Source organism: Phyllostomus discolor, chromosome 4, assembly GCF_004126475.2.
Source record: "Phyllostomus discolor isolate MPI-MPIP mPhyDis1 chromosome 4, mPhyDis1.pri.v3, whole genome shotgun sequence".
Lineage (NCBI taxonomy): Eukaryota > Metazoa > Chordata > Mammalia > Chiroptera > Phyllostomidae > Phyllostomus > Phyllostomus discolor.
The window spans coordinates 8,327,795-8,351,074 of NC_040906.2; the positions used below are offsets into that span (position 1 = coordinate 8,327,795).

A 23,280-nucleotide genomic window follows, 5' to 3' on the forward strand; every position below is an offset into this window, starting at 1 on the left:
TATCGGGAAAGTACTTTTCCCTGGGTTCTGATAATGATTAACGAAAATTACTTAACAAAAATCTGCAGAATTGGGATGGATGTACAACAAATCACTGTGACTATTACCCTCCAGGAAATAACATTAGGGATGTGAAAACTGAGGGAGAGCTCACTGTTTATCTTTTAAGTTTCTACAGGTCAGAGACTAGGTCAAGTCCAATTACAATTAAAATACTGTCCTAAAACCAAACTAGACCAGTATGTGTATCATGCAGAAATGTCTGGGGTTGGGGGGCAGTGGGGCGGGGTCATGAAGGGGAATCGATACTGGAAGTTCAGTAACACAAATATGCTTTTCTAAAAATATTTTGTAGTTTAAAAAGCGGATGAAATAGTGACAAATGCAGTTATTAATATAGGATTAATGGAACATAAAGGTTAGGCTGAAAGTAGACCAGCTTTTACAGAAACACATGCAGGGGACAAATGGTTCTTCTTCCTACATTCCAGATGTTTTAAGATTATGTGACAGAAGCAGCTATTTCGGCTCACAAACTCAGGAGTCTTTATTTTGAAAAAGTCCTTCCAACAATAGTCCACCATGAGCAAATGCTTATTGAGCCAACTCACCTGCCACACTACAGGGGTTTGGAAGGAACCCTGCCCTCAGCCTTGACGTCTAGTCAGCCAGCGCCTGAAACCACCTCCTGCACCAAGACTGGTCTTCGCAGACCTCGGCGCATTTTAATACAACTTCCAAGACACCAAAGGGCCTCGTCCTTTCTCCCACTTCCCGGTGAGTTGTCTGGCTCCCTGCTTCTCGTCTTCAAGTGCTAAGGCCCCTTTCCCAGCAGTTATTAAGAGCTTACATTATTCCTTGTAGACGAACTGTTCCAGAAAGCAAACCTGGTCCCTGACTAATGGTAAATACAGGTTGAGAAACTCTGGAGTCGAACCTTGTAAGGAATAAAAAGCAGAACTTCCCCTTATCACCTAAGTTTTATCTTTGGCAAAAAGTCAACTTCGCCGAAAAAGTAAAGAAAACACATGGTTGTGCCGAAATAGATCTTGGCACAGTTTCAATTTTCCTTCTTCAAAACATGGTATATTCTAAGAAAATGCAGATAAGGCACAGCGGTAGTGAGAACAGCCCCAAACTGCACGTTTAGAATTGCCAGGTGTCGTGGACAGGGACAATTAAGGTGTAAAACTGAAGGGAACTTCCATAACCCTTTAATGAACTGCCTGCCTGCCGTCTCAGTTCAACTAAAAGGTACCGGATTTTTCTGAATATTCTAAGGTAGTCAATGAATGAGTGATTTTCTTCCTGTCTTCCTCAAACGGAAGATTTCCTAAGCGGAAGCACAAGTTCACAGAATGTCTATTTTATTGAGTTTCCAGTCAGGCAGCATCTAGAGTAACCTTCATAATACATGCATAAAGATATCCTCACTGTGATAAAATACTTTTAGTAGGAAGATCTTTACACAAATGTTCTTTAAAAGGGACACCCACATAATGAAATCTTGGAGCCATTAAAATGATGAGTTCGAGCTCGATGTAACAATATAGAAAGATAACCAAGTTAAAAAGAACCAATTTACAAAAAACTGCACATCTAACATAAGGGAGGATGAGAGGCATATGTAAGTATGTATACAAAGACATGTAAAGTGGCATTTCTGAAAGCATACAAGACTAATCCTCTGGGGGTGGGAATGTGGTCCCTGGAAGATGACACCTTTTCCCACTTTCTACCCTTTGTATAGTGCATGATTTTTAAATCACAAGCATGCAGCGTTTTGATATTATGAAAACCCTTAAAGTCTTTTAAAAACCTGACTGTACCCCACAGCCTTCTATAAACATCAGTTTATAATCCTTTGTTGCCTTTTGCTTGTCATTTAGTCGAAATCAGAAAGCTCCTTGGTGTTTTGCTTCCTCTGTCCCTCCACTCAAAATTGACGGAAAATGTTGAGAATTTAGAGTTTAAATCTTGCTTAAACTGCAACTGGGGTAACATCTACTCGGGATTCCAGAGAACCAACTAAAAAGAAAATCAGTGGGCATTTAAATCACCAGCTGAAGGATTTTACCCAGGGTCACTTTTCTTTACACAAAACCTTGGGTGGTAACATCTCATTCAACTCCACAGCCTTGTAAAAGTTGGACAAGCGCATTTCAAACATCTGTTCCAAGATATGTTGCATTTTCATCTACTGGCATAAAATAAGTGAAATACACTGAGGTTATCAGGTTTGAAAAGAAATACATTCTTGGCAAAAGTCTTCACTAAAAAATATCAAATTCAAATCCTATAGGACTAACCTCAAAATCATAGTAAGCAGCAGCATAAGAGCCCTTTTCCATCAACTCAGAATCTGCCAATTGAGTGGCTTTAAAACTCACTTAAATGATTGAGGCTAAAAAAGTTGTAGGCAGTAGTAGGCTAGGGACCACCTTTAGAGCACATATTCCCTTAAAACCATTAAAAAACAAATCCAAACTGGAAAAACAACAGAGTTTATGCCACGATGTGCAACCCCTACATCAGCCCAACAGCTGGCCTTTTTAAAACCAGGGATCACAATACTTGGGTCTTTCCAGATTAGACACCTCAGGACCCAGTGCATTTCCCGAAATGAATTAGTGTCCAAGTCTTGCTGAACTAACACTATAAAACAAAGGGCTCTTCAAACACTGGATACAACCATCAAGGAACCGACCGATTTCATGAATGAGTTGTGAAATCACGTATCAGTGCTGGGCAGGAGCTGCTGGTATGCCCTCTCCTCCTAACTCCACGGTAACAGAAGATCGGCGGGCACAGTCAGCCACGGGCACAGTATTGACACCACCCGGATCGAGCAGGAAACACTGCAGAACAGAGCACTTTTTCATGAGAGAGAATGCTGTCAAACGCGCATCAGCAAAACGCTCCATTACATCTTGGTCACATATTCGTTTGTCCAAATCTGTCCCATAAAAATGTTGATGAATGACATGACATTTTAAAATACGCAAAAAAAATCTGAACTAACGAGGATGCATTCAATACAATAGGCTAATTCAACACAAACTTTAATAACAGTATTTTTACAAACCTAAAACCGAAGAAACAAACAAAACAGGAGTCACTGGGATGCTTTAAAGGTGTATCTTTAGTTTCAGACATGCCCCACCAATCGCTTGTACCCCATTAGTTTACTCATAGAGTTGAAATAAACCCCTAAAGAATCAACTGCACTGATTTAATTACATTATACATGAAGCCCAAGTTGCATGATTATGTTTTATTAGATATACAGGATATACAAACTTTTAAATTGGAAGAGGTTTTTAAAAACCCACTTACACATGAAAGTGACAGCACTTTAGTTCAACAGTAAGGTATCTGCTCCCCAGAGCAGAGGCTGTCATTAGCTTCGCTTCTCCGTGCCTCGCCTCTCTCATGCTGGAGGCCGGAGTCCGGCTGAAGGACTGAATGAGATAATACACAAAAACCATTCAGCGAGTTTCTGATACACTCACTGAAAGGGCTTAATAAACCACCCCCATAATACCCCATCACTTTGATGTCATTACTTTAAAAAAACTGTATCTTCATAATGGTTCCCCTCAAGATTACTTTGCCCACATAGCCCGAGTGTGCAAGGAGGCCGATGGTGAGGCGAGTCCTTCGGAACAGGATTTTGGAACAGGAATGCACGTATGGACAGAGGTGGCCCAAGAAGCAAGGCACAGGGGATGCAGTTAGACTGTCTCAAGAGGGAATGTCCCACAGTCCACAGCCAGAACAGCAACACAGTCAAGTGCGTACAGTGACTACTGACCTTAACACTACCTTTTCCAAAGTCACTGGTCCTTAACAGAATTTCAAAACATTGCGTTTTAGTGAGAAGCAAGGGCGAGTGCTGTCTTTGAAAATGAATGAAGTGTGAGAAGCCACCAGGGGGGAAATGCCATCCTTTACTAGGACTGGCTGACTTCCCGGAGGGCACCGATGTTCGTCAGAGGGATCCGCCTCTCACGTAAAAAACACGTGCGTGTGTGTGTACACGCACACATGTGTGCTATTTACTAGAAAACCACCTAAGCAAGGTGTTCTATTAAAATTTTTAAATAGCTATTTGACAGATCCCTAAAACAATTACACAAAACTTCCATAATAGTAAATGATTCCAAAATAAAGACCCATAACCATGAACCAGAAATTGTAATACCCCTTTTAAAGTGGAAATATTAACCGATTTCATTATTACTGAAATACTATCATATAAAAATAAAATATCTGGTTACAATTTCAACCAGAGTTTCAATTTTCCCCACCCAGTAAACAAAAACATGTAAAAGTTCAGGGAGTATGATGTTTACAACTAAACATTATTATCCCAGAAACACACACACTTAAAGTGTAATGCAATGTTTCTCCAAGTCTGGTCTGAGGACACTTGAGGGGTCCCCAAGCCCAAGGTCCAAACTATTTTCATAACCCTAACAAAATGTTTCCACTCTGTCTCACCCATGACTTTACAAGTGCTCAGTGGGGTTATCCAGTGTCCACATGCCCCGTGATACAAAAAGGATCACAATGAGGATCCAACTCCTGAGCCAGATGTTAGAGACGAGCAAAATATAATGTTCTTCTCATTGTTTCAGGTAGTACTATTTTTATCAAAAGTGGTCTTCATCTTAACATATGGGTTTTTATTATTATATTTAAATAAACATAGTTTTTAAATGACTTAGTATTAATTTAACTTTTAATACAGTAAATTTTGACTAACACCTGTTATATAAAGAAAAGCTCTTCAGGGATGGTCAAATATTTTTAAGAGTTCTGGCGCTGAGACAAAAATGTTTCAGATCTGTTGGTAAAATGGTACGAAAGCACCCATTTTACCAATTTGCAGGAACTATGGCAACACCAGTGTGCTGGGGATGGGGGCCACTCATAGGTCACTGGTACGCTTCTTCCGATTTACAGGAGGAATTATTTGAAGGAAGAAGGTGATCATCTAATTTCTACTTTCACAAAAATGAAAATACAATAGGCCTTAAACTCTGCCAACAGAGTTTGTCACCCTAAAGAAAAATGTTCTGTCCTGAGGGAAGGAAGATGGAACAGGAGGAAAGATCTGACTCAATCAGCAGGCCCGGAAGCACGGTCTCCGGCCTTGCCACCTTCAAGAGTCTCCTCCTGTTCCGCACTCGGCGCAATTCTGGCGGTCTGCGTAAGACCAGGCGCACACCTGAGGATCCAAGTCTAACCAAAGAAGATTTAAAACCACTGTCAATCCGGATCGCTTCCTTAAGCACGTCAACATTTTAAGCACTCATTTCAAGTAAGTCATTGACAGTTCCCATTTAATTACAAAAGTTCAGAATTTACTCAGAAAAAAAAAAACAGTCTTTAAAATTATTTTAATAACTGTTTAATTTACTTTTCCTTAGATGGAAAGCCTAGGAGGTTAACTGGGTAATGACCTACAATTATATATTATAACTTTGTACATACGGATTGTTTGGGACCCGATACAATCTAAAACATAGACATACAAAGACATTCCTTAAGTATCCCGTCCATGGAAAAGGGGCTGGAGGGAGACCCATAAAAGTCAAGACACTTCAAGTATACACCAACACACACCGCAACCTTTGCAGCATTCGTTTAATTCCGAAAGAAGAGGCGTACTGCTCAGGAAAGGGGCAGAGGCCTCCGGTCTTCTTACCCGAGGGTTCAGACAAACCCCGCGTCCAGCTGCATTTGCATCAAGCAGCCACGTTGTAACAAGCCTCAAACGCTACACAGATTGAATGTGGTAGGTTCACTCATGTAGCCGCCACTGGAAAAGGTATTCAACATGAATAAAATGTTTGAGGAAACGGATGTTCACCTCTTTTAATACCAAAGCTTTAAAAAATTTTTCTAATCATTTTAAGATAAAACTTTACAAACACGTGTCATTTCACTTTTCCTTGATGACAGAGTCCTAAGACTAGACAGTTACTAGAAGAGATGTCATACAGTGGTCTAGGCTACGCTGGCTGCCCCTACGCCAGACGGTCTTCACTAGTGTATGCTCTTCATGTTTTTCTTCTTAGCTGTGTTCTATCTTCTTCCTTTCGAGCCACCGCTTCTGAACTGCTAATATGCTATGGGCTGGGAAATCAAATGATCAGTACAGACTGTGACTTATGTAGGGTGGTCAAAGGCATTAAAAAAAAAATTCCAAGTTTCCCAGTTGTGTTCTGTTTGGAAGAGAATGCCAGATTATGTCTGGATGAATGAGGCATTATTGTACATAAATACTTAAACAAGTTCATTTGAATATTAACAGAAAGATTTAACTAAACATTAGTATCATTGCCTTTTTAAACAAGGTATTCTATAACTTTAAGGTAACACTGGGTTCCAGTTCCTCTGCCCCCAGAGATGAACATAAACAAATGTCCTATTAATAATATCAGTTTGTCCAAAGAAAAAAATCTGAGGTGCAATCATGTCACAGTTAATGCATGTCTGCTTCCAATACATTCAAAGACAATATTTTTTAAATCAATATTTAAAATAGGCCTTTTGTAGTCTGAGAATTCCAGATACTTTAAAAAATTTGTAAATACACATACATGCAAATTTTTCATATATACAAATTTCACAAAATTAGGAAGTTGCACAGAAATCAGAAGGATTGTGGTGAATCTGACAAGCTACACTTAAATGCTTTACCACTGACACATTCCTGAATACAGCAATCATAGTAGTTTTAACACATCTTCTACATGGCCTTTTTATAAAATTTTCTCTTTGAGACAGAAAAGTTCATCACTAGGCGTCTTCTGAAATTCTAATTTAAGAATTCAAGATGTTCTCAATTCACTACTCATATTTAAGGCCACTTTGGTAAAGGCATTGCAGCAAGAACACAAAAACAATAGCATATTTTCTAATATTTATTTTTTTCACCTGCAAACTGTAGCAAAACATGATCAGCTTTATTATGCAGACAGGTATCCTTCTACATTTTTAAAGAATTTAGGCATGTATAAATAGAAGAGCTCTTTAGAAAGGAAAACTTCAAGAATGAATAAAACCTTCCAATTCCAACTTTGTAACTTTCCAGTAGCAATGGTTAAAATGGTTTTAGGTCATTCATTCCAAGATACATGACAGCACCTTAAAAGTGGCTGATCTATTTCCCCAGTAACATTTTTCACATAACAATGTGTTAAAAGTTACAAATACTGATATGCACAAATAGCTAATTTCTAAGAAAAATATGTACAGTACTGCAGCATAATGGATGTGGTATCTGCAATAACTTAATATTAGCCAATTTTTAATATACATGATACCGCTACCTTTTTCTGCCAATTCACAGGTTAAAAGTTGTTACCGGAGCCCTCTGTTTTGCACATATTACCTGGTGTTTAATAAACAATGCAGGCTTTTTAAAGACTTCTCTTGTGTTTAAAGCTAAGATCAGTGAAACAAGACAACAGTGCAAGAGGCGGAGATGTAATGTGACCACGTAAAAGTTCGTTCCAGTAAAATGTCTATATAAGGCTATAAGAAAGGATTGGTTGATGAGCTTCCTGTTGGAAATTGTCCTGTCGGTGCACCAGTCTAAAGAGAAACATAAGACAAAATAAATACACAGACAGGAGTGGTGTGTGTGGAAAAGATGAAAATATTGAACAGGGTCTAGATTAGGATTAATTATTGGCAATCTAATTTACTCACTGTCATTACTAGCAATACACTACTATAAAACTATTGGGTGCCAGGCACTGTGTTGTATCTTTTACATACACATTATTTCATATAATTCTCAGAACAGATTCTAAAAAGGACTCTTCACAAAGCTGCGTCTACGGTTCAGACCAAACCTGACCAAGACCCCCTTCACACCCGCCCTCACTAAACCCACCGCCGCTCGTCAGGTGCTGCTTCGCCAAGGAAGATGGTTTACTGCCAACACTCTGAGCTCAACTGATTAATGTGGTTTACTTTTTCAAGTCACAGAAGAATCGTGCAGAGTGGCTGCCTCAGTCTGCACGCTCTTGCAGTGCCTGATCAGTAGAATACCCAACAGCATCTAAGAATCACATCCTGCTTTTCCTAATTTGAAAATAAAACATTAACGACTTCTAAAGTGCTTAAAATTGCATCCCACTTACCATAAAAGGATTACTAGATACTCCAGCAGCTGCAACTTGACCAAAAGGGGTTACCACTGGCTTTGTTTGTCCAAATGCTGCAAAACCTGCACCTTATGAGAACAGAACCACCAATTATAATCAGCAGCTTTGAGAGACAATCTGAGGTTTATAAAGCCTCATAGTGCATTTTACAGAAGCTCCTACCAGAGTGACCATCATAAAGTATCAATGTGGAATTGTTTGGGCTTCTGCTCTTTCAAATACCAGAGACAAACTTCCTGTGAAGCCTTGAAAGAGCTTTTGTATCACAGCTCTCCTGAAACGGTTAATTCCAGTGTGTCGCAGCTGCACGAACTGCCGACCGACACGCAGAGGGTGTGCTGAGTAGAGGAGCCTGCGGCGGCCCGACCGGGCGCGAGGCCCACAGAGCAGTTTCTGTGTGAGCGTCACAGCACTTCTCAGGAAACACTGCATCATTATGGCTCTGCCATGGACCGTATTTCCAAATTTTTACCCAACTACTGATACTGACTTTAAAAAAGAAAATGTGTAAAATGTGTAACCCTAAAATAACCCCTGAATCTATGGATTTCAACCTTAGTCGTGAGCACAGGGCTGGGGGGAGGGACGGGGGAACACGACGATGACAAACTGGTCTCCACTGAATCTCCCTGAAAACAAGCACCAATTCTAACCATAAATAGTTACTCATTCAGAAAATTAGTCTGTCACCATCCACCCCCCAAAAAACCCTACAAAAAATGCCATACGATGTTCTGGTGCAAAACACAACACTCTGTGTCCTTCAAGTTTCTTTTTAAAACCAAGAGATGTAACAGGTCACAGAGAAATGAGTAAAAAGGACGCTGGGGATTCTGAGAAAGAAGGGGTCTCTTCAGAGACTCTGATTTCTCCTAAATCTGTAATCTCATCACAAAAATTTACTAATTCAGTCCACTTTGCAAGGCCCAAATACGCATTTGGTAGAAAACGCTACAACGCTCTTCACATGAGTCCTTCTGCCCACACACACCAGATCACGGCACAACACACAAAGGAGACCTGGAGCGGACGTGCAGGTGGCGTCAGACCTTACCATTGGGCTGCTGGGGAAAAGCCGTCTGCTGAGGGAAGGCGGCCTGGGCTGGGAAGGCGGGCTGCTGGAAGCTGCCACTGAAGCTGGTGGGAAGGCTGTAGGGGGCGGGCGTCCCGAAGCCCGTGGGCATGCTCATGGACGCGGTGCCGAAGGTCGCCGCTGGCGGGGAAGAGAAGGGGGACCACTTACACACGAGGGCACACTTTGTTTCTCCTAACATTACAGAAGAGACACCATTTACCTTGAAACACATTAAGATGTACATTAAAGGCATTCTGAATTTCAAAACTCGACAAAGTTACTAGTTAAGTTTTAGGGCTGTATAGTGTAACAATGTATACAACTGTATTTCCTAAAACCCAATAACCAGAAAAAAACTTAAAGAAAATTTCTCAAAATGCATTAATAAAGTTCTAGTCTAAACAGCAGTCTACTTTTGTGAAGCCCATCACCATAAAATTCACATGAGTACACACTAGTTTACTTTTTTAGTTTTGTTTTACTATATACAGTAAAATACCCAAATGTTTAATTTTATCTTCTGAATTGTGTGCTATAATGTAACATGTGAATTTCTGGAAAAACAAATAATCTAAAACCTCTGTAAAGTAGCGTACCAAAAATAACAAGACTTACAGGAGAAACAAGGTTGGAGGCAGGCCACGCAAAGCCTATGCAGGCTTTGTAACCAGAGCCAAAAACGGGGAAGGAAGATCTTAATAAAAACACTAACACAATTGAAAAGGCATGTTACCCTCCTAAAATGATCAGTTCTAAAAGAAATTATAATACAGACTCCCACATTCCTTTATTTTTGGACGGTAAATAAAGACTGCTTTGGATAAAGGGTTAAGAAAAATTAGGATTGCGGAGTATAAAAATTAGGGCAAAGTGCACGAAGAATGAAAAGAGAGTGCAGTAAGTACTCTTAGAAGAGACCAAGCACGCAGGGGAAGTGCACACTGGTCAACACCGCACTCCCGCCCGGCTCGGCAGGTCTGGGCCCTCTGGCTTCCTGGAGCGGACCGTTCGCAGGTCGGGGGAGGCTGCGTGAACTGTGCCTACATCCGTGGCCGTCATTCCCCATCTAGGAATCACCTATGAACGAATTCCCGTTACAGAAACACATGCTGGAACAGGAGAGTGTATTACTTATTGCTGAAGAAGATCATGTGTTCTAGGAAAGGTCTCAGTGAAATATAAGCCAATAATGTTGCTTTTAATACAGAATACTAGGAATTGCATAGTGAAATAGTTTCAGTGTGATGCTATTTTTAAAAAATTATCTAAAGCATGGACATTAATACTAATAATGTCACAAAGAATTATGTTTTATTTTTAAAAACCTTTAGCCCTGGCTGGTGTGGCTCAGTGGACTGAGTGTTGGCCTCTGAACCAAAGGGTCACTGGTTCGAATCCCAGTCAGGGGCGCATGCCTAGGTTGTGGGCCAGGGCCCCAGTGGAGAACACACGAGAGGCAACCACACATTGATGTTTCTCTCCCTCTCTTTCTTCTTCCCTTCCCCTCTCTTTAAAAATGAATGAATAGAAAAAAAAATCAAAAAAAAAATTTTAAAAAGGTCACAGATGTTGCCAAGTAATCTAATCCTTGTAACCCTAATGTTTATAACAATGATTAGCAATGGACCTAATTAGAATATCAAAAAACTTTAAATGACTTTCTCACTACTGAGGAGACAGAAAGGGACAACAAGCCACTAGGAAGCAAGTGAAGAGCACACTGCACGGGGAATGGGAAGGTTCGGAACAGACAACGATGCACAGACAGAACTCTGGCACTGCTTTCTAAGAAAGCGCTAAAAGCAAAACTTGGATACAGCTAAACCAAATCAAACTCCATGAGTATCAAAATGCATCACTCAAAGTACTATAAATTCAAACTGAGGAAAAATAACGGACAGAGCTATTAACATTCTAATGTGACCATGGAGGTAAGCAATAACACTTTTCAGCATCAAAACAGAAATTGCTACGCAAGATTTTCATGTAACTGTAAACATAATGTAATCCAATGCCACACATTCATGCCCACTCCATTTTAAAACATGGAAAAACTTAATTCCACATGCAGGGAACCAGAACACTAGCAGAAGCTTCCACAAGCAGGCAGACAAACTGCCACATAAATCTAGACATTCGTTGTGGCCACCTACCAAAGTGAGCGTGAGGAAACACTTGAGAATGCATTGCTCCAGAAAGGCCTTATGGAAAGCCGTAAAGAGACCAATGTCAATTAACTTACGGTAATTATTGTAAAAAGAGAAGTAAGTATTTTTGCATTAAGAAGTTCTAGAAATTAGAATGTACTGTTAGAAAGTGGGCAGCATAATACATGGTGAAAATACACCCACAGTCTTCTTACTTGGACTGCATGCATGAACTTTAAACATTTACACTGTTAGCAATAAAGGGGAAATTAGAATAAATATCATATGAAGAAACATTTATAAAGTCCATCATTTTAAATGAGCGCTAACATTTTTTTCATGTGAAGATATAACCATATTCATAAAAAGACTTGTAGGTCTTACGAGTTACAGCCAAAAATGCTACTCATAGGATCATGTAAGATGATCTAGCATCTACAAAGTCAAACCTTAGAGAGAGCACCTAAATAATGCTTGACCTGTATTTACAATTCTTTACATTGACTAGATACACATAAAGCTGAGTCAGGTAAGCTAACGAACTGTTGTTACGAGGGGAAACTCATTCGCTGTGGCATGAGACAGGCGAGCAGCGCCTGCAGTCTACCGTGCAGCGGCTGAGGAGAGAGAAGGAAAAGCGCGTCCCGTGCACTCCTTTCCCACCCGGGGGCCCGAGGTCAGCAAGGTTACACAGAAATGAATGTCATTACTAGAAACAAATCTAGGTTGCTATGTGTTTGTTTCAACCACCAGAAGTGCACCTGTTTCTAAAACGTATGCGCATGCACTTGAAGTTAGCATCCCTAACCAATTAAATTTGGGGAAACGGCAATTAAGACGCGAGCTGCTCTGAGTCTTGGTGCTGTCATTTTCTAACTACAGGAAATGATTGAACTTCTGTAAGCTTCAGTGAGAAAGAATCCTTATTTTCTAATGTTCACATGGTTTTTTGCAATAAATACCTTTTCCAAGACCTGCTGTTCTGGGGTCTGTGCCTCTTACCTGCCGCTCCTCTGGCACTGGTCTGGAACGGGTTTGTAGAAGACGCCACAGAAGGACCAGCAGCCGCAACAAATGGGTTCGTGGAAGGCGTGGCTTTAAAAAATTATAAAATACATTACAAAATCCAAATACATTTATATTCAAATACTTAAAACATTTGTTCATGTATTTATGAAGACATAAAACAAGAGCTTTCTGATAATAAATATCATCGGTCTGTCTTCTGGTTCCCCTAGAAAATGCTACACGGTACACATCCAGGCCCTTTACAAAAACCAGCGTGTGCATTAATCCCCCTTATCTATGACTCCACTTTCAGTTACTGTTTCAGTTACTAGCAGTCAATGGCGATCCAAAAATATCAAATGGGAATTTCCAGAAATAAACAACTGATAAGTTCTGTGTGTTAATATGAGTAACGTGATGAAATCTTGCTACATCCTGCTCTATTTATTTAAGGGCACCAAAGCAATGATGCTCTCAATTCGGACAGGCCGAAGCTCTCCATAGGGTTTGGCACCAAGCCCAGTTTCAGACCCCCACCGGGGTGCCTGGGAACGCATCTCCTGCACACAAGGGGACAAGTGCACACCAGGAGCACGCACCTCCGAAGGGAGCAGGCACACTGGAAGCAGCAGGCTGTGTCTGTGCAGGAGCGCCCACGGGCACTGTTCCAAAAACATTGCTGAAAACAAATATTGAAAAAGTTTGTATTAAAACAAAAAGGATAATCTATTTAAAGGGTGGCCATAAAAATGTGGAAACAGATCATTATGAACATATTATGTATCACAGAAGTTGCCAAACCTTAAGACTCAGAACTCAATTACATGCTGGAAAATTACTGAGCACCCCAAAGAGCGTTGGTGTCTGTGTGTGTGTGTGTGTGTGTGTGTGTGTTCTATTTATTTTTAGAGAGGGGGAAGGAAGGGAGGGAAAAAGAGAGGGAGAGAAACATCAACATGTGGTTGCCTCTTGCGTGCCCCTCACTGGGGACCTGGCCCACAACCCAGGCGTGTGCCCTGACTGGGACTCGAACTGGGGACCCTTTGGTTCATAGGCCGGCACTCAATCCACTGAGCCACACCCACCAGGAGTATGCTGTATTTATCAACATACACAAGTACAAAAATGAAAACAAATTCTAAATAATCTTTTCATGTAGAAATAACAAGAAAGCCATTACATGCCAACATAAATAGCATTTTATGGTAACTATATTTTTCAAAACAAAAGGAACTTAACGGAAACAGTAACACTGGTATTTCTGCAAATCCCTTTAGTGGCTGGCTTAACAGAACATCCATCTGTTGTGATCTGTTGTTTAGGCTGCAGTACTATTTTTAAAAAATGGCCTCACCCAGATACATACTTGAACAAAATAGGAGCTTTAATAGCTTCTTCAGATAACTGTGGACATATTCTTTGCCATCATACCCAAAACAGCACTAATTTCCTAAAGGTGAGGTGCAATATGGAACTTGAAAACTTTTATAGTGAACCTCTTTGTACTCAATCAAAGCTAACATTCATCAGTCTCTCTTGCAGTTTAAATCTATCTTTAACAATGTTACAGCATCTGAAAAAGACTCAATTCCAATCTTTCCAATGTCAACACACTGCCTTATCCAGAACCAAAACCAAATTTAAAAATCACATTAATATTGCCACTCATCTCATCAGAGAAGTAGTGGGAAGCTATCAAGTCCATGGTAGTGTCAATAACTTTTCAAAATTCTAATATTTGCTTGAATATGTGAATACTACCAGTTATTTTCCTTTAAGCTACAGGCTTAAATACGTTATTTTTCAGAAAAAAATAGTCAAATACCCAAATCTGCATAATCACGGCCTGCCTATCGGCTATCTGTCAAGGAGAAACGGTGGTCCGTAACCCAAGTGGCGGGTGCGCCCCACAGCAACCAAACCCGTTCCCTTTCCTGAAGACAGCCATCACACCTTGGCACACAGCAGACCTGCCTGATGCACACCTTGCTCCAACACAGAGCACAGACATGTTTGAGGAGAAAGATTTAATACAATTAATCTTCTGACTGCTTCATCAGGAATATTCATAAGAAAAACCACCTTGAGAATACTCGTAAGTAAACCTGAATGAACAGTGGCAAGAGAAATGCAGCGATTATTTGATGGCTACCTGTACGGTTTGTGCCAACGGCCTTAATTCATGCTAAAGTGCCAGCAAGTTTTACCTGCCACTATTTCTGCACCACCAATACAAATGTCAACTAGTGGGAACACACAAAGAATCGCTCCAAATTACTACAATTAGTAGCGTTAACCTCACAGATCCCTTCAAAAAGTCTCAGGCAGTACTCAAAACCTCCCACAGACCACTGTAATGCAGTACCACTACACCATGTGTTATGTATAACCCACGTGTCTAGGTTTTAGGGCCGCTTTGTTATAGTGCACTATTACATAGGTCTAATGCAGACAATATTAATAAAGCAAAAAATATGTAAATACTCTAAAGTTTATTCTTTGTATTTAATTTTTCCTATCTGGCATATGGAAAATATAATACTGGAGAGACCAAGGAGTAAGTTACAAACCTACCATTTCTCTCCAGAAAAGGTGCTAAAGGAAAATAAAAACCTTCTAGGATAACAAAAGAAAAAAGAAGAGACAGCGCACAGAGATAAAAAACAAAGAGATGGATAAAATGTATAGGTAAGTCACCTGTACGTCTGTTGACCTCAAGTCTAAAAGGAAGAAGTCAAAACTGTGAGTTGTTAAGGATCTAATGCTGTTAGACCCCTTGCTGTCAGGAATCCTTTCGGACCAGAGATATGTGAACACAGCAACAGATATGTCTACTCACAGATACCACCAGTATGACACGGAAGAGATACAGAATTAGTACTGGGTACTGGGGCAAACATTTTAAAAATGCCTATAACTAAGGCAACATAATGTTACTTTCAGTGTTTGGGCTTCATAACTAAGAACTGTACCTTAAAAGTACATAATTTGCTAAATGGATTCTCTGCTGAGTGTAATTACATCTGTATATAGCTGTCCATTTTGAGATGTGTATATACTTTGAATTACATTTTGGTATTCAAGAAAACAATAAAACCTTTGATTAAACGAAAGGTAAAATTAGGCAATTACCCAAGGATTATACTGTAGCTAGCAAATTAAACTCAGTTTCTTCAAATTTATAAAAATATTCAATAACTTTAAAGTTATGCTCCCCAACAGCCATTATTTAACATGACTACTCAGAGTTGAGAAAAGCGGTCCACGTGGAGCAGAACTCTGAGACCGGGTACCTGCTGGCGTTACTGGTGGACGTGTACGCGTTACTGGAGGTGGCTGCAGAGCTGAAAACGCTGTCCAGTTCTGCCAGGGCTGCGTACTTGTCTGAAGACGCACTTGACTGGCTGGGAACGGAAACCACAGAACCAACAGGAGCTTTACCTGTGGTCCCAAAGCCACTCCCCTGATCACCACCTGTGCACAAACACATTACAACGAAGATTAAAGGTACACTTCCAACTTATCAACCACGTCGGCTATGAGACACATGTAAATTTGAGTAATAAATAATCTAGAAAATACTGGACAAGATTCGTTGTGATACACACCACTGGGGTAAAGACAGAATACTGCTTCTGTAACAAAAACTAAGCCTCTGTACCAGCGATACACCTAGACCGTGCATAAAGAAGAAATTCTCAAAAAGTCTACTTAACATCTCTGAGAAAGGTGCACTTCATTCAAGTAAACATACAAACTCAAAATGAAGGGCCCTGAAGTGAACATCTATTGATGTCAGCTTCCCAGGGCTGTCCATGAAAAAACCAGAGACAGCAGTAAGAGGAAATATTTACTCAGTGTGTACTCTGTGCCAAGCAGGGTTCTCAGTGCCTTACACGCGATAACATACACCACCACACCGCGGCCTCAGTGCTATTTGCCGCCCTCACCCTGGAGATGAGAAAGCAGGCCCTGCAGAGACCAGAGCAAAGCCCAGGCGGAAAGCAGGCCCTGCTCTCCCCCACTGCCCTGTGCGCTCTGAGAGGCAAAACACTGGCCTTAAGGCCAATACTAGGCATAAACACATACTGTAAAAATCATTTTTAAAAAATTACCAAGACATGAATAGAAAATAGTTCAAAATAAATATATTACAGAAGCCATCAAATAACTTTCCAGTCTAAGATTCTTAACCCTGTAAGGCTTTAGAATAGTAAAGCACACTTTCTAAGACAAAATTAAATTACTGTCAATTACTTTCTCTCAAAACCAGAAGTACAGAAATTAGTTTCTATGCCTGCAGTTTTATAGTAGAGATTTCAGATCCTCAAAGTCTATACAACTACTGAGAAGAGCACAGCATTCTCAGATTTTAATAAATACAAACCAAATTTAAAGGACTGTTTAATACACAAATTTGCATTTGCTTTATTTCGAGTTTGATTACCTTGCCCAGCACTGAAGATGTTGTCTAAATTAGCAAGCGCTGCGTACTTGTCGGCCGTCTGCAGACCAGCTTTGTTGGCTGAGACTTTACCAGCAGCTGCTGCTGCCGGACGGCTCTGGGAAGCGTTGAAGGCTCCAAAGTCCGCACTGGAGGACTTGGGGAAGTTATCGAAATGAGCAAAGTTAGCGTTTACTGATCCAGCACTGCCACCTGGAACAGAATAAATGAAACACTTGAAACTTCTGGACTTTTCCCAATATGCTGTGGTAGATTACATGATAATTCCTCCCTAAACTAAGTGTTATACCAGCAATCCTATATTCCTAAAAATAGTAACTGCCAAATAGTATTCAATTTTAATCATCTGCATGTGACTTTTTATAATCTGCAAAACTAGATTTTCACAGGCCCTGGCAAAATGAAGAGCTACAAATTTCTATGTGTAACGATCCATCCTGAAGTACAGCATATAATTCACCTGGTCTAAGACTGGTTAGTTTATACAATATTCAGTTATACGTTGACTTTTAACTAGTTCTCCTGCTAACAAGTATCTGACACTATAAGCTTTTGTATCTGTAGTGAAGACTTGGTTGAAACAAATTCAAAGGTAGAAATTTAAAATGTCTAAGATGTACTATGTTTGATCCAGGATTTCTTAAATAGATGGTCTTTTAGCTCCAGACTTACTTTATTTGAAGAGCTATTATTTAATTCCACATAATAATTTAATGCACATGGTATCCTCATTAAAATCATGCCGTACTACACAGCTTAAGGAGTAAAAATTATTGTATACAAAAATTTAAATATTATACCCATTTTTATTTTATAAAGCACAATTCACCTAAAGATCACTAAAAGATAGTATACTCTGCTAAGACTTTAGAGTCCGTCCTGTAGCCGAGAGACTTCTTTAGAGCACTACCGGAGCCTGAAGCCGGCACACTGCATGCTACGCTTTTGACCCTGCACCTCTGCCGCCAGTTCTTTACGCCTACACGTTAGTTTCAGCAATCAAAATGGTACGTAAATATAGTTTTATATTAAAGTGATAGCAAAGCATGTATAGGTATTTTTAAAACAGAATGGATATACACCTATTTGTGGAAAAAAAAACTTTCCATCAATCACTTTTTTAAACATTCCAAAATAATATATACCAATAAAAGTTCTCAGGAATTAAAACTCTGCTTGTTTCCAATTAAAATTAAGTAATGTATGTATTTAAAAGATTGTGACCTGGCCCTGACTGGTGTGGCTCAGTGGGTTGGGCGTCACCCCACAAGTCAAAAGGTCCATTCCCAGCCAGGCCATGTGCCTGGCTTTTGGGCCAGGTCCTCAGCTAGGGGTGTGCAAGAAGTGACGGATGGATGTTTCTCAAGCACACTGACATTTCTCTCCCTTTCTTTCCCTCCCCTTCCCTCTTCTCTAATAATAAAGATAAATAAAAGACTGTGATCTGTTATAAGTAGCTGATGAACAAAGTATATAGTACAGCCTTTCAAAACTGTATGAAACTTATTTCAAATTATTAAAAATGGAATCATGAAATCAACTAACTCATTGCATACCACTGTATTATTTGAGTTTAGGAATGGTGAAGGGGAAGTAATAGTGAGAATTTACAGATTACTGAAGATAATGAATATTCTGTTACTGAAAAGCCCATGAAATACAGCACAGAGCAAATTAGTAACAGGAGCCCACTTGACAGCAGCACTCACTGTTGGCAGCCTAGAGAGGAAGAGCTGAAGGAAATTCACCAGAGCTGTAGCTAGATGAAAGCATTCTAAATACTGAGCAGCCACAAATTACATAAATGATAAAAGTTAAAGGAAAAAAAAGATAATTGAAAGAAAAACCTTGAAGATAATACACAGAGTTCAAGTTGAAAGCAAAGTAATCAGCCAAAGATCTAAACAAGGGTTCAATAACTTTCTGAAAACAATGCAGTTTATGGGAGAGTATTCAATGTTTAAAGACCAATTCCTGCACAGAAAACTATTTCCAAGTTTGACTGAAGTGATCCTTAAATAGCCTACTCTTGACTAATAACATTTATTTCCTTCAAGTTTGTTGCCCTAAAAATTACTTACACTTTTAGTTCTATGGAGCTTCCTTTATTTAGATCAGCTTCCTTTACTTAGATCAGCTTCCTTTACTTAGAGCCTAAACGAACGTGTTCTGAGCCCTAAAACACTGTCATAATTTGTCGTTTAAGGAGGATTCATGTGCAGGAAAAGGAGAATAGATGTGAATTAGACAACATACGAAAGAGGTCAGAAAAACAAATGAACACAGAAATAAAATAGAGATTTCAGGTTTCCCCAGAGCTTTGTAAGATAGAACTATTTTAAAATGAAATTATAGAATTTAAGTTTAGAGTCATTTTCAAAACTACACCTAGAGAGTTTTACTTGGTTCTTTAAAGGAAACATTTAGGCACAATGCTGGAGAAGCTCTACCTGTTGTTTGGGGCTGAAAAGGAGAGTGACTTGCTGTGGGGAAACCTCCAAAATTACTCGAACCACTAGACTGTCCAAATGCATCAAAGTTTGCAAAGTCTGCATTTGCAGAATTCTGAGCTGTAAATGGTAAGGAACAAAACATGTTAATGAATGTGAAAACTACAAATAAAAAAATGACAAATGAATTTAAGAATATTATGAAAAGTCACTATACCTCAGAACTCACTTTAAAGACACACAGAAATCAGATTTTAAATCCTACATGTTTAGCCCAATTTCAAACAGTTTACCAAAGGGTATCTAGAAATTTCCAATAACATTTTGGACAATGACAAATTTGCATACAATACCCTTTGAGTGACCACAGGAATAGGACTCTAAATGTAACTCTATTAAAGAAAACTCTGAATTAAGAGCACTAAATACATGAGTTACAGTAAAGCAGATAGAAGTGCAGGATATAGGATACCGTCTGGAAAATTTAGATTCAAAATGGCACTGAGTGATTCATAGGCTGGATGAATCTACAATACTGACACAAAATGGCTTAATTAAATTAATATTCTTTGGGTTTTTTTTTAAGTTCACAACTTTGTCACACCATGGCATATAAAAATAAAAGGAAAACAAATTTGAATGGAAAATGAGAGAGACAAGATTATTAAACAAATGAAAGATATTCACATTCCATTACAAGCCTGTCATTTTCAAACACACTGAATGTAAGAAACAATGAAAACTAGTACAAAGTATAATATAACACAAGTGCACCTCACACCAGTGGAAAACAGACCCACTGGTATTTTCCACTCGTCATCAATCTAATAGTAAAATTCTAGGCTTCTCTAAATTATGTAACTGAATAAAATAATTCAACACCTGTTTTTAAGGGCCAAAACAGATGCTGGGTAAGATTTTTATACAGGGTATGATAAAAACGATCAGAATAGAAAGTGACTGATACAAGGGAAAGGACACGCTCAGTGGTACGAATGAAAAGATGTCCAAAAGACGGACATCATCCATGTCAGCCACTTCAAATCCTCCGTCGGCCTTTCTACTGCCAGAAAGTTTCTATAAAGAAATAATCTTGCAAATGAGTATGGATGTAGTAATAGCTAAACAATGTGTTTTTATGGTGAAAAAATTAGAAACTCAAATAGCTAGCAATGAAGGAATTGCTGAAATACAATGCAGTCATGTAAAAAATCATGTAAAAAACATTCAGCCCTATACAAAAATGGTTATACCAAAGTAAATAAGATAAACAGGTTAGTAAGTTCCAGATACATTTTCACCAGCTACTTTGTTAAATATGGTATTGCATACACAGAAAAATCTGTATTCTAACTCAATATAGAAAGATATCAGATAATACTTCCTTTTTTGTTTGTCTAACCTTAAGCTTTTGTAAAGAACATATATTCTACTTGTAAACAAAACCAAAAAAGTTACTAAACAGGAATATTTTCCACTAACAAAGCAAAGCATATTTGTAGGGGGGAAAAAAAACACAGGAAAACTTAAAGCATTTTGTGTAGTTGCTGTTCTGTATATATCTCTAAGGATATGACAGGAAGGGAGGAACACACCTAAACTAGACCCCCGTTTTACCTGGTGCCTGTGACACTTCCCTTTCTGGGTGATCACACCTGGCACTTCTGAAATGTGGGGTGCTATCCTACTTGGCACTGGTCACACGTTGTTCCTGAAAATCTTTTAAAACCACGTTTGTCTTACCTCTCAAACACTATACAGAAGTACCTAAACTAAAAGGTTGCTTATTGCTTAACAATATAAATTCTGTATTTTCTGGGTACCCCAATCTTTTGTCATTATTTTTTACTTAAGTCAATTTCTTTATAAGCTGAAATTTTACTTTCCCCAAAATAAATATAATGGAAGAAGCACTAATAAATGAATAATACATTTTAAAATTAACTTCTTGAAAAATATTTTGGAGTATCTATACAAGTTTAAATAATAAATGTATTACAAGTTTAAACCCAGCTACCATTTAGTACTGCAGAGAAAAACAGTACTCAAGAACAGTTCGGTGCAAAGGGAGTCTGAGACAGGAACCAGAGAAGTCTCCCCGTGCCCCACGCAATGGGACAGCGTTGGACCAGCCCCTCAACTGTCCCAGCTCTACCAGTTCTACCAGCTAGCAAAATGAGAGGACTCACTACCTGGTCTCCACTTGCTAATCCAGCACTATGATTCTACAGCTTATGAGACAATAGAAATTCTTTGAAAGCTTTAAAATAGAAGGCCAAAAAGAAGAAAATTCTACTAAAAGGCCAAGTAAATTTATAAGGCCAAAATATATAATATACTTATAGATAATGCAACTATAAATCAAATGAAGAGAACATGGAACAGGAAGTTCTCAAATTTAAAGTGGGCTATATTGCAAAAGGTTAAGTTTCTAAGTTTTTAAAACAACTTAGATCTACATCTGAGAGAAAATGCAACAGGAATTAGGTCCCCGAGCTAGTTTATCACTTAAACCTGAAACATATATGGATATATACTACACAATAGTGTACATTCCACATTTATCTTATATTTACAACATCATAAGGGGGAAAATATACATTTAATATATTTCAGACAGCATCAGGAAAAAAACATCAGCTCAAGATAATCCATTTAATCTACCTCATCACATTTGCATTTCCCAGTGCTTCCCAACCAGAGCATCAAGCACAAGAATCAAATACCTAATCTTTATGAAAAGACAGGCCTTTGTAATATTTCTATCAGTCTTTGTAAACTATTCACTGTCTTCAACACATAGTAACTTTTAAAATTTCTAAGCGCTGTGGAATAAAAGTCTGGTACATACAACTTTGGAAATTAAGCTCTAATAAATCTAATAATACAAAAATTACTATTTGCAACCTTAAGCAAACTTGACACAAAGAAATCCGAACTAAAAAGAATGTGACAAAACAGTAAAGATGTGTTTTAAACAACTTTATTTCAAAAAGTATGAAGGAGTCAGCTTTAAAATTTCAGGCGCCAAGTTAAGGAGCCTGACCCTGCAGAGAGCTGTGTCTCCTCTTCAGTTAGAAGCAACCACTCTGGAGAAAGCAGAGACCAGGGGATAAAAACCAAAGCCCTCGTCAAATTCAGCTGCAGATACACTCTGTGTCACCTATACGATATTTAAAATTTTTCCCTCCATTTCCAACATTTAAAAAGAGAACATTTTCACTTTACATAAGACTGCTTGCTTCTCTAAAAAGAAAATTAGTAACTAGTAATCCTAAATCTGTATTTACATGTGGCAACAGATCAGAACCTCCCCCGTGAAAAGGGCACCGCAGTTCCGCATTTTAGGACTCATTTGTGTTTACCTTGGTAACAAGAGAACTGAGTTTCATGTCGCTAGTGTAAGGTGTGAAAAAAACTAATTACAGTTTCCAGTTTGTAGGTTTTGTGATATGTTTATTACCAGTCAAAATAACTATTAAATATTTCTGTAGAAGCAGAAGATAAAGTTGCGGGGGTTTTCCAGTATTGGGTTGGCTAAAAAGTCCATATGGCTTTTTCCATAAAATAAAAGACACATTTTTCATTTTCACCAATAACTCTATTGATTTGGATATTTTAAGTATGTCCGAGATTTCTCACATGGTATAATGTTGACTGCTCTCAATTAATATCTCGATTTCATCACTATCGACGTCAACTGGTCGACCTGACTGGGAAGCATCATCCAGCAAGAAATCTCTAGCACAAAAGTTCACAAACCAATGTGATACGTTATCAGTCACAGCACCTTCTCCATACAATGCATAATTATTCTTTTTGCGTTTTAGTTGTGTTTTCACCTTTCTTGAAATAATAAAGCATAATGTACCAAAAATGTTGCTTATTTTGTCCCATCTTCAATATTAAAATTGCTACACAAGAATTCATCAATTTTGAGATTTTTTTA

General features: G+C 38.8%; 1 protein-coding gene across 12 annotated transcripts in view; it reads right to left on the minus strand.

Moving 5' to 3' along the window:
• Nucleotides 1-5,390: 5,390 nt before the first annotated feature.
• Nucleotides 5,391-23,280, minus strand: part of AGFG1 (ArfGAP with FG repeats 1) — a 64,177-nt gene continuing 46,287 nt past the window's right edge. For 2 of the 12 annotated variants that reach the window (XM_036022764.1, XM_036022770.1), the window contains 10 exons: nt 19,332-19,451; nt 18,630-18,662; nt 16,864-17,073; nt 15,710-15,890; nt 13,016-13,095; nt 12,411-12,503; nt 11,415-11,462; nt 9,241-9,399; nt 8,163-8,254; nt 5,391-7,608 (listed from right to left, as the gene is read on the minus strand). In XM_036022764.1, the coding sequence (XP_035878657.1) occupies nt 7,549-7,608; nt 8,163-8,254; nt 9,241-9,399; nt 11,415-11,462; nt 12,411-12,503; nt 13,016-13,095; nt 15,710-15,890; nt 16,864-17,073; nt 18,630-18,662; nt 19,332-19,451 (1,076 nt within the window). In that variant the 3' untranslated portion in view covers nt 5,391-7,548. The remainder of the gene's footprint in view (nt 7,609-8,162; nt 8,255-9,240; nt 9,400-11,414; nt 11,463-12,410; nt 12,504-13,015; nt 13,096-15,709; nt 15,891-16,863; nt 17,074-18,629; nt 18,663-19,331; nt 19,452-23,280) is intronic. The other 10 variants (XM_036022766.1, XM_036022771.1, XM_036022768.1 and 7 more) reach the window with 8 other exon arrangements.